This window comes from Rhinolophus sinicus, chromosome 1 (genome assembly GCF_057876585.1).
Source record: "Rhinolophus sinicus isolate RSI-liver-muscle chromosome 1, RSI-T2T, whole genome shotgun sequence".
Taxonomy (NCBI): Eukaryota; Metazoa; Chordata; class Mammalia; order Chiroptera; family Rhinolophidae; genus Rhinolophus; species Rhinolophus sinicus.
The window spans coordinates 69425497-69437794 of record NC_142501.1 but is presented as its reverse complement, the minus strand read 5'-3'; the positions used below and the strand labels follow the sequence as shown (position 1 = coordinate 69437794).

The window sequence follows — 12298 nt, the reverse complement described above, 5'->3', positions numbered from 1 at the left end:
GGAAGGTGGTGATCTAATGTTGAAACCCTGAACTACTACTGCAGCTAGTAGTTAGAGCAGTGTCCTATAGATGTCACTATAATTCCCTCAAAACTTTAAACTATTCCGCATTGCCCCCAAGAGTTTGCTAGGGTAACACAGAACTCCTCGGCACATAATTTGGGAACCACAGCCTTGTAAGTTTCCAGTGCCCTGTAAAACAACCCTTATAAAAACTAGGCCACGCAGCTATTACATACTCATATAGATGTCTAACAGGTTAATACATTTAAATTATAAAATAAATACATATAAATCTTTTAAAATTAGAATTATTAGAGAACTTACCTAAATCAAAATCATACATACAGTAGGTCATCAAAATGTCATGAAGCAAAATCAACCCTGGATTATCCTGGCCTTCATAAAACTTGTTTGTTCGATCTGTTCTGTTAACATCTTTTTCTGAGGAGGAAAATCATTACGTATTTGAAAACCTTTCAAAAACCAGACTTTTTTTATAAAGTTTACATCTTATAAGTACAGGATTGGTTTTTTTGCTATTAATTTTACTCTCTTGCCATGCTTTTACTTAATGAAAATAATTTATCAAATTACATTTCAGGTATGCAATAAACATAGAAATCCTTTAATTGAATGGTAGGGAATACTTTCAATTAATTAAAAACAACACTAAGTAATAATTCACATTAGTTAGCAATAAAAATGCCAGTCACGAAAGCTTGTGATAGGCAGTATTATTTGAAAACAGTAATGAAAAAATGTGCTATGCAGTCAAGCATAATCAAAGAGATTTGTTTCATTCATATTTGCTTCATTCATTATGAGAAGTATTAGCAACTTCTTTGTCATGTTCCATAATCATCTTCAGGACAATTTAATTCTTTATTTTCATATATACATTATTCAGTTTACACATTACTACAAGTAATTTATTTAAACTCTGAAAAAAATGAAAACCCACATTTTGCTGGAAATCATTTCATGACATTAAAAACATCTGGACACATCACCACTTGAGTATCCCAAGTTATACTGAAAATTCAATTCACAAACACCGACACCTACTGATACCTATTAAATGATCTTGTTGTAAAGGGTATTCCTCTAATGGAAATCCCTCAGGAAATTAGAAGACATTTTTAAATATTCAAAATGATTAATAATCAATTCTAATTAAGTTATAACTGACCTCCGCCCACCCTCCACCCCCCACCCCAAACTGAGTAATTTGAAAACATTCTCAATACTTGTTGTGACCAGATGGGGAGGTATTTTACAACAGAACAGAAACTAACAATAAGGGATGACATGAGTTTAGGCTCTGTAAGAACATTTTAAAAATTTATTAGAGCAATATTCCAGCTTTCTGTTAAAATACACTACATTAGATTTAATAAAAGGGAGCATATATCTATAGAATTGTGGATACATTTTTCAAACAAATAAGGAAAAGCAATACCAATCATGCTATAAACGTAAATTTTCATTTAAAAATCTCAAAATGGGGCCGGCCCGGTGGCTCAGGCAGTTGGAGCTCCGTGCTCCTAATGCCAAAGGCTGCTGGTTTGATTCCCTCATGGGCCAGTGGGCTCTCAACCACAAGGTTGCCAGTTCGATTACTCGACTCCAGCAAGGGATGGTGGGCTGCGCCCCCTGCAACTAACAAAAGCAACTGGACCTGGAGCTGAGCTGCACCATCCACAACTAAGATTGAAAGGACAACAGCTTGACTTGGAAAAAGCCCTGGAAATACACACTGTTCCCAATAAAGTCCTGTTCCCCTTCCCCAATAAAATCTTTAAAAAAACAAAAAAAACAAATGTCAAAATGCTTCAGTCTCATATCATAGTTGATAAAGAGGTACATAGTAAGTTTTTTATTAACTCAAGCACAATTTACATAGTCATAATGCCATTATGGAATATCTGACTTAACAGGTGTTTTAAACATGGTAAAAGTTAACTGTACCCTTGTGAACTATCCACATTGTTTTCCTCTTGTAAATACTTCTGCCAGGCAGAACACAAAAAGGGATCAAAAATAATATTTTATAAGGGAAGTACTTCTAGAAACTATTTCTAGAAAGAAAATGAGTACTTCAGTTTTTTTTTTAAAAAAAGGGCCTCATGAAAGCCAACTCTCCATCTAACTTGATGTAGTTGAAAAAGACTGAAGAAACACAGAACCGTGCCAAATGATCCCATTTTATATTCACCACCACTAACCTCGAGCAGGCCATTAACGCTGCCCCGCAATCATGATCTCTTTCTCTCATCCATCCCCTGTCCCTATTCATATAACGGTTTTATATGTTCTCCTCTCTCCTCAAGTCTCCAACATGCTATTTCTTCCCACATCCTAGTGCTCAGATGAGAATCTTCCTTCCTATTTCTGAGAGAACAGAAGTTATCCAAAGAGAACTCCATAGGTTCCCACTATTTTAACCACGTAGCTGCATTTGTATCCGTAGTCTCCCTTCTCTCCTATAGTCACTCCAAATGAGCTTCCATGATCATGGCTAAGACCTACCCCTCCTTCTTGTGCATGAAATCCATCCTTTACTGGCTACCCAAAGACACTGCTCTAGTAATTCTCTCTCTCTCTCTCTCTCTCTCTCTCTCTCTCTCTCTCTCTCTCTCTCCCTTTCTCTGTCTCTCTCTGTCTCTCTCTCTCTGTCTGTCTCCCTCTCTCTCTCTCTCTCTCTCTCTGTGTTTCATGAGTTTTTCCTCTCTACCAAACCTTTCCCATCAGCATTCAGCCATACTGTTGTTTCTCTCATCATGAAAACCTTTCTTAACCTCGCTTTTCCCTCTAACTGCTGCCTCATCTTCTCTCCATCTGTTTAGGCGCTTCCTAAAAGAGCTGTATATATTGTCTCCAGCCCCTTCCTCTCCTGCATTCCAGACCTATGTATGTTCCTCCTACTCCACATATTAATTTAAGGACATCCCATAGGCATTCTCAAACTTAACATGTCCAAAACTAAGTTCCAAATATTCCCTTCCAAACCTGCTTCTCTCATAGTTTCCCTGTCTTAAGGAAAAATGACAACTCCATTCCTCCAGTTGTTCATCTTAAAAACCTTGCAGTCAGTCACTCTTGGGTCTTTGCTTCTCTTGTCTGACACTGATATGTCTGTTAAACCTACAAAATACATGCAGAAACCAATACTATTATATCTCCCACCCATTCACTCCACTCTAGCCACACCTGGCTCCTTGCTCTGCTTCAAACGTGGAGGTCCTGAGGCCGACACAAGTCTAGACCATGCTGTTCCCTTCTGCCCAGAATGCCCTTCACTCAGAGAGCTGCATGGCCTACACCCTATGCTTCTTCAAGTCTCTATTCAAATCTCCCTCAGTTGCTAGCCCCCTAGATCAAGCAACCATTACCTCTCATCTGAGTTATAGCAATAGCCTCAAGTGATCTACTTCCACACTTTCACCCCCCGCCCAACACACACACACAGCTATTCTCCAGACAGCAGCCAGAGTGATTTGTTAAAACAAAAGTCAGATCATGTCACTCTTCTGCTCAAAATCCTCCAGTGGCTTTCCATCTCGCTCAGAGTAAAAGCTCAAGTCTTTATAATGAACTACAAGGTTCTATGGGATCTGTACCAATTCCTCCACCATTTCCTCTCTGATCTCATCAGTTTCTACACTCTGTCCAACTCACTCCAGCCACACTCACCACCCTGCTGTACCTCACACGTGCAGAGACCCTAAAGTCTCACAAGTCTAACACATGTTCCTTTCCGCTTCGAATGCCCTTCACCTAAATATCTGCAGATCTCACCCATCCCCTTTCTCAAGTTTCTACTCAAATACCACCTCAATGAAAGCCTTCTCTGGGCACCCGAGTGAAAACTGCAACATCACACCTAAACTTCCTAACCGTTTTCTCTGCCTCATTTTTCTATTTAGCAATTATCACTAACATACCACATGTTATTTACTTGTTCACTGTCTGTTCTTCCCCACAGGAACAGAAGCTCCTTGAAGGCAAGAATTTTCTGTTTTGTTCACTGACAAATACCCAATGTCTAGAAGAGAACCTACCACACAATAGGAACGAAGTAAATATTGAATAAATGTGGGAATGTTTAATCAATGTGATTTTCAAACAGATCCCTGATGATTCTAATCTGCAGCCAAGTTAGGAACCACTGCTCTCTGAAGACGGATTCCTGAGCCTTCTTATTTGTCTCTTTTTTCCCTAGGTGACAACGTCTATTCCCATAGATATTTATACTGATAATACCCAAACTTGTATCGCTACTCCAGATTATCCAACTAGTTACCTTACCTTACATTTGTACGTCTCACTTAAGGTACACATATCCAACATCTACTTCAATTTCACCATATCCTATTCTCCTCATCTCAGTGAGTGGCACCACCATCTGTCCAATTTCTCAAGTCAGGAAATGTATTCCCATCCATGATTTTTCTCTTTCCTCTCCATACCCCACATTTCACCAAAAAGTCTTATCAATTCTATCACCAAAATGTAACTTGAATCCATCTATTTCTCTACATCTCCACTACCACCATCACTTGCTTGGAGTCATTTCTACTAACTGGTCTCCTTGCTCCTAATCTTAACGTTGATTCAATCCATTTCCCACACAGCAGAAAAAATGATTTTAAAATATAAACAAGATGGTCATATTCAAAATGCTCCAACAATTTCTCTTCATACTTAAAATCCACCTTCTTGGCACAATCCACAAAGCCTACAGCTTAACTGTTTATTTATTTATTTTTTTATTAAGATGAATTTATACCAAGAAAAAACTCTTGGTAATCCTTCCTAAAAAATACTTTTGGGAAAAAGTATTATAGAAAAAGAGTGCTTTAAAACCAACTTACTATATACACTTTTACTGGTCGAAAGCATGGTACAGTTGAAAGGCCAGTTAATTAAGAATTAGATCTGATTATGAATGAGTCTACGCTATGGAACTAACTAGATAGATGATAAAGATAATTTACTAACCTTTTCTGGGCTTCAATTTTATTATTTCCTAAAAATGAGAAAATGGGACTAAAGTATGTCTCAATTCAAACTATATTATGGGGATTTAAAACATCTAAATTTTTACTCTAATCTCCTGGAAAAAGGAGACAAAAAGTGAGAACAGGACAAAGACTGAGATCAGAGCCATCGTCACTTTTGTTGCTTGATCAAGAGGACAGGGCATATGGAAAATAAAAGACTTAAAATCTTGGATTGCTGCTATCTAAGATCCCTCCACTTCAAATATTTTATGCCCAAGCAGGAAAAACCAACCCATTATCGTTTTCCCCACTGAAACTGAAATTAGCAGGGGCTTCAGTTGGAAACCTGAAATAAACCCATCGCCTCAAGATCCCCTTCTGCTTTAGCCAGAGGAAGGACAGTCTAATTTATTTTTCAGAAAAATTAAGTTATTTTTCAATCAAAACTACTATTGCCTGTAAGATCTCAGCATTTGTCTTTGTGTCTATAAAAACTACCAAATCAGTCTGTTATGTTGGGCTTTCTAACTATAATTTAGGGATTTTTTTTTTCTTCCATGGGATGGTGATGGTGCCCACGGTGCTAAAAACATCCCTCTATCTTCATTCATGAAGCTACAGATGAACAAATCCAAATACAACATAAGAATTAAAACAGTAAGTTCCACTACTACCCAAAGCTATCTTAAAACTATAGAGAGGCTCGGTAACAAGATACTTGAGAACCTTAAAACTGGGTACTGCCCTTATTAACCATGTAGACTTGGACAAGTCACTTATGCTCTCAGTGCTTCAGTTTTCTTCTCTATAAGATGTAGATTATGAACTGAAACTTGTTGGGTAAGACATGTACAGTAACTACATATTCCTTCAATAACGTATACCAACCTGGCCTTTATCATCATAAGCACCAGACAACCCAGTACTCACTATCTGAAAACAAGTCTAATTCTCTTAATGTAAAATTCTATCAAGCATCTCTTTTTTAAGGAATAAATTATTCCCATGTGAATAGTTATTCAATTCTCAAATACTGACAAAAATTTACCATGTATCGTAGGCATTTAATTAAAAACTGAAATATATGCATAGTTAGAAAAAGCCTGGGAGGAATATAAACCAAAGCCTATTAACCATAGTTATCTCTGGATGTCATAAACAAAACTAATTTTTATTTTCTTCTTTTGCTCATATACAGTTCCTAATTTTTCTGTAATCAACACAAACTGTTTTTATAATAAGGAAAACAATTTTTTAATGAAATTAATTCTACAGCAAAAAAAGCTAAATAGTTTTTATTAATTCACATTTTGGAATTAAAAATGAAACACTTGTATATCAGTACTTATAAATATACTGACTGAATTTATATACTTATTGGAAGAGGAACAACCAAGAATATTAAACACACATTCTAATGTACTCTCCAATTCTCATTTCTCCTTTGAACCTAACTCTATAGTATATGTCTTCACTTCTTAAATTTTATCAAGATTTCAGTATAAACCCCTCTCATGCATTTCCAAAATTAAGAAACAATTACCAATAAGACTTCTATAATCTCTTAACCTCGAATTTCTCTTCTCTTGTTCCTCGCTGACAGATTTCCACTGCAGTTTCATCCTGAAGTATTCATCACTATAAAAAACAATTTTACACCAAAAACAGCTTATTTGAACACTCTATTTTAAAATTTTTTAACTGAGCTTTTCTATAAGCAATTTATCAAACCATTTATGATGCTAGTGAGATGCAAGTTTATAAATATGGTAGTGAAATGTTTAAGTTATGAAAACACAAAAGCACTATACATGTCATAAATTTTGTTTAAACAACTAGAATAATTTAGGTATGATTTTAAAGAAACATTTACATTAGTCATTAATATCATACCTAAAATTATTCCAGTCATTAAATATTTTAACCACTGAAGTTTCTGGATAATAATAAATACAAGTCTATAGGACTTTTTTTTTTAATGTGACATAGTTCTATTTTCCAATGAGTTTACTATAGAAACTTGTTAATGTGAAAATGTCTCAGAAGGACTGGCAAAAATGTTGAGAAAAGAACTGTCTCAAGAGTCTAAATATGCACATAGTGATTAGGTGTGAGCTTTAAATCTGAAACCAGACTAATGAACTAGGAATAAAAGTGCACCTGGGAAGTTAGTCTGTTCCTTTTCAAATCTGAGAAATTATTTAAAAATAGAAATGCTCTTCCAAAAAGAATGAAAGACCAGTTTATGTTACAGGAGCACCAGGAAAACAACTTAAAGGTAATTAACCTAAATAAATAACAAATACACTTTTTATGAGTTATTTTTATAATCTCATAATTGTAAAAATGAATCGAGATGAGACGCATCTTAAAATCCATTTCTAATTAGTTATATTTCAAGTACGCAAAATGTCTGTACAAGGGGACTGAAATTTTCCTCACCATCCTTCTACATATTCACTAACATAGCTGCAACAAGGTTCTTCTAATAAATGTTTCTGATTCAAAATAACTATAGTACTCATAATTTTTAAATTAAAAAAACAAAAATAATTTTCCCATATCCTAGTCTACATATTCCAAATAGTCAATCTAGAAACCTTTTACTAATTTGTATGGGTGAGTTACTTCAATTTCCTTGATGAACACATGCAAGACCATTACTTACGTTTTTTGTTTTTGCAATTGAGTTCTTTCCTCCTTGGTACTGTCCCAAGGTAAATAACCCAGAAGAAATTTCCATGCTTGCTTTCTCAATGCATGACTAAGTCCCTGTAGAAAACAAGCATATTAAACACATTCATAAAAAAGAATGCAATACTTTAAGTTCATAAAACTTGCATTTAAATAAACAGAAAGACTAATATTTGAGACAGTCTTACATATAGTATAAAAATAGCTCCATTCAGTAAATACTATCTTGTTTTTGACTTCTAGACTTCAAAGCTATAAGTAGCTGCCAGAAAGCTTGCCCAATGCAGAGTATACAACAGTCTGAATAGCACAGTGAAACTGATTAGACTTTCTAAGCCCAATCCTTACTGGACAAGGCAACTACCAGTGGGGTACACACACACATCTCCTTCACATAACCACGAACTTCAAGTAAGGAACAATATCTTCGCCTAGGCTTAATGACAGCCCCCCACCCAGCTCTCAGGGACGTCACAAGCACTTGACTCTGTCCTACACGTATTTGAAGGCATCATTCATCAAAAACGACTTGCTGCCTCTACCTCCCCCAAGAAAACTGGAATACCAGCAGTTTAACATGCAATCCATATTAAAGTATTTACCCCTCTAAATATCATCTGTTTCATATGATCTACATTTAAAATTCTTCCTTCAGAATCAATGTTTCTTGTCCATTCTTCCACCGATACTGGCTCTCTCCTTTGAACAACAGGCCGTTCTCCCAAATCAATCTAAAATAAGAAGATAAACAATAAGGAGTACACCTTTAACCAGTGAAATGAAATCAAGGTATATAGAAATTTAAATTAAAATATTATTACTCAGAAATGTCCTAACACTTCTAATATCTTCCCTTATTTTCCAATGTTTAGTTTATGAACTATAATAATGAGCCTTCATACATTTTCCCTCCCACTAAACACACAAACAACTGGGTTATAAATGCAAAGAAAGGAAAACGTTTGTTACTTTGGGTTTCAATTATGTAAGTACAGAACATTCAACGTGTAACTTCTATACGAGACTCTTCAAACTAAATGGTATGCTACATTATTAAAAAAGAGAGTATAACATTAATCATTTTCTAAAATTAGCTTTTCTTCCAAACTAAAATTTGTAACTCTCAGAATTGATTCATGATCCATTGGCTCCACTTGGTATTTTCTACAGGTTTTTATCCAATTAACAGATGTTTGTAATTTAAAAATGCCATTTTCAAGATAAGCCCTTTAATTAAGTACCACAGTTTAGATATTTATAATGTTCTAACTATGTACAGCCTAAAACTGTAGCAAATTCAAGTATTGTTGAGCATATATGAAGATTTGCCATAATCCAGGACCAAAATCCATTTTATTTAAAAAAAATAAAAGATTCACATGAATAAAAGCCCTAGAATAGTGTTCTGACAAGCTGCCTCTAGTGTCTACTGAGAAATATAATATAAATTAGGAACAGAACGAGAGGCAATATGCAAAGCTCACTATGCACTCACTGCAACAAACAACATGTTCACTATCACCAGAAAGTAATCAAAGAAAAGAGACCCAATATTAATGAACAGGAAGTGTAAGTAGTAGCAATTGATAAAACAAACCAAGAATTTGGTAGCGGGACAGGCAGCAGTTGATAAATATATTAACTAGCAAAAAATTATAAGAAAGGATTATGAGAAAGAGGCAGATATAATGAAAACTGAGTTTCTAGTTCTGTAATATTCGTACATGTATAAAAACATTTCTCCTGTTAAAATATAAGAGCTATATTAAAATAAATCTCCACTCACTCTTGTGATGACTTCAAATCCTGGTTCTTCTTGTTGATTTATCTTTAAACCTGGAATGGCATCACTAAGAAAATCTGCCATTTCTGAAGGTGGTCGTTGATGTGCAGAGGGATCGCTGCCTCTCAAACTATCAAAAATGTAGTTTGTGACTTTGGAAAATCCTACCATAGTTGCTGTATAAGGATCCTTTTTAATTTTCTATATAGTAGGAAGAAAAATATTAGCATTATTAATTCAAATAAAGAAAAATACCTCAATGATGAACAAAAGGGCAAAGTTTTTCAAAGGGGGGAATCAGAACTAAAACAGAGTGCTCTAAGATTAGCTTAAAATTTTATTTTTTTCTGGGAAGAAAATTTTAAATTTTCTAAACCAATATTTTCATTTGGTTAAAATAGTATATTTAATGGCAAATTAATGCTACTGATTGAATTGCAGGTAAACAAATGATTTGCAGGCTTCATTCAATCTGCATACATCAGAAACATATGCAGTGCTTACTTTCCATTGGTGAATGGCCCACAACAGCTTTCTTCTGTCTAGCAGTCCTGCCTTCACAAAAAAATATAGTTCTTGAAGTGTGCAGTACCACACAGTCTAATACAAAATATTTCGTAGTCAAGTTTAAAAGCTCGCGTTATTTAAATATTGGCTTACACTTTAATCTAATTATATGACTGGTAAATCATGCCAACAAAAGTAATTTGTCCTAGGCAGTGCTGCCCTGGAAAAGAGCAAAAGCTTTTTCCACTGCTAGGGTTACTTCTAAACCCCAAACTGCCTGGTTATTCGTATTTAGCAAAAATAGTAACTTTGTAAAGGTCAATCTTTAAAATGATTATTTTCACAGTAAGAAAAACTGTTCCCTCACTTTTTATTTTAATGTGTTTAAGCTCTCTTGCCCTCCTTCTTTCTTTATCTTATCTTCAGAACCAAGAAGAGAGCATCTGGGACAGAGTAAGCACTCCAACATTTTTTGAATGGATAAGTGAATAAATGAATGACTAAACAACCATTTCATTATTTTACACAGACATCTGAGAGAAAAATAACTTTATTTCTGCCTGTGTTAAGTGCACATTTTTAGCTAAATGCAAGCATATACTCAAATACTTTAGGGAAATTAGATTATCATGACCCCAAATGAACCTACTTACATGGAAAATCAAAATTCAAACCAGATTTTTGCCTAAGTTTATCATCAATGAATTCAAAGTGGCTTACCCAGTGACCTTTCACCTAATCAATGAAAAGGTATGATAATAAAAATCTACGGATGTCCAATTTCACTGTTATGATAAAGGGAAAAACTGCCTTAAGAGTAAGAACCAAAGAAGCTTCTGAGTCTAACAAATAATATGAAACATATTATTTCTATACAATTACAGAGAATAGTTCCATAAAGTTTACACACAGACATTTGCTTCCTTCTGTATAATCTCAGAAAGTGAGAGGTAGAAGGTAAGGAAAACAATCGAGTCAGACTAACAGATTAATACTACAAGATAGATTTAAGAAACATACTTGTATTAAACCATATGCTGGTTCATCAAGAAGATTTTCAAAAGACTGTGAAAGACTCTTATTCTGACAATTCACAAGAAGTGTTCTTTTATCCTGTGGAGATCTGTAATAAAAAGAAGGGATGTGTCAAAAACTAGCACACTGAATCAGTACTTACTAGAACTACAAAATAACTACTAATGCACTTACTTTTCCTTAACAACAAAAAACTTACATGCCCAGTTCTACAATTCTTTCCCATTAATACAATATTAACAAGTACATAGTAACTATCTTAAATGAGTTCTAAAACTACATGAAATATTACATTAACAAATATGAAAGGGTTGAAGTATATTTTTATTCTAGGTAAAGCCAAGAGAACTAAATTGTAATGGACCCAAATTCTTGTTTAGAATTATACCGTTTCCCCGAAAATAAGACCCAGCTGGACCATCAGCTCCCATACGTCTTTGGAAGCAAAAATTAATATAAGACTCAGTATTTATTATATTATATTATATTACATTATATTATATTATACCCAGTCTTAAAGTATATTAACATGACTGGGTCTTACATTAATTTTTGCTCCAAAAGACACATGAGAGATGATGGTCTGGCCAGGTCTTATTTTCGGAGAAACACGGTAGTAGAATAACCTTACAAATATATCTTCCTTTATTATTATAAAGTCAAAACACATTTTGGGATTCATCAGTATATATAATATGTACACCATAGGAAAATATCCTATTTTGAAATGGTTCCCAACTTCATTCCATAGCTTGGTAGTATTACAATATAAGATGTTAAAAATACAAGATATTGGGCCGGCCCTGTGGCTCAGGCGGTTAGAGCTCCGTGCTCCTAACTCCGAAGGCTGCCGGTTCGATTCCCACATGGCCCAGTGGGCTCTCAACCACAAGGTTGCCAGTTCAATTCCTTGAGTCCCACAAGGGATGATGGGCTCTGCCCCCTGCAACTAAGATTGAACACGGCACCTTGAGCTGAGCTGCCTCCCGGATGGCTCAGTGGTTGGTTGGAGCGCGGGCTCTCAACCACAAGGTTGCCAGTTCAATTCCTCGAGTTCCACAAGGAATGGTGGGCTGCGCCCCCTCCAACTAGCAACAGCAACAGGACCTGGAGCTGAGCTGCGCCCTCCACAACTAAGATTGAAAGGACAACAACTTGAAGCTGAACGGCACCCTACGCAACTAAGATTGCAAGGACAACAACTTGACTTGGAAAAAAAGTCCTGGAAGTACACACTGTTCCCCAATAAAGTGCTGTTCCCCTTCCCCAATAA

The 12298-nt window shown here is 35.3% G+C and overlaps 1 protein-coding gene across 2 annotated transcripts in view; it reads right to left on the bottom strand.

Annotated features, from left to right (window-relative positions):
- TBC1D15 (TBC1 domain family member 15) overlaps positions 1-12298 on the bottom strand; it is a 68854-nt gene that overhangs the window by 15267 nt on the left and 41289 nt on the right. Inside the window, exons 6-12 of one of the 2 annotated variants that reach the window (XM_019748974.3) lie at positions 11011-11113; positions 9988-10038; positions 9487-9684; positions 8303-8431; positions 7675-7778; positions 6550-6644; positions 328-444 (exon numbers count right to left, since the gene is read on the bottom strand). In XM_019748974.3, coding sequence (XP_019604533.1) covers positions 328-444; positions 6550-6644; positions 7675-7778; positions 8303-8431; positions 9487-9684; positions 9988-10038; positions 11011-11113 — 797 coding nt within the window. The remainder of the gene's footprint in view (positions 1-327; positions 445-6549; positions 6645-7674; positions 7779-8302; positions 8432-9486; positions 9685-9987; positions 10039-11010; positions 11114-12298) is intronic. The other variant, XM_019748975.3, reaches the window with a different exon arrangement.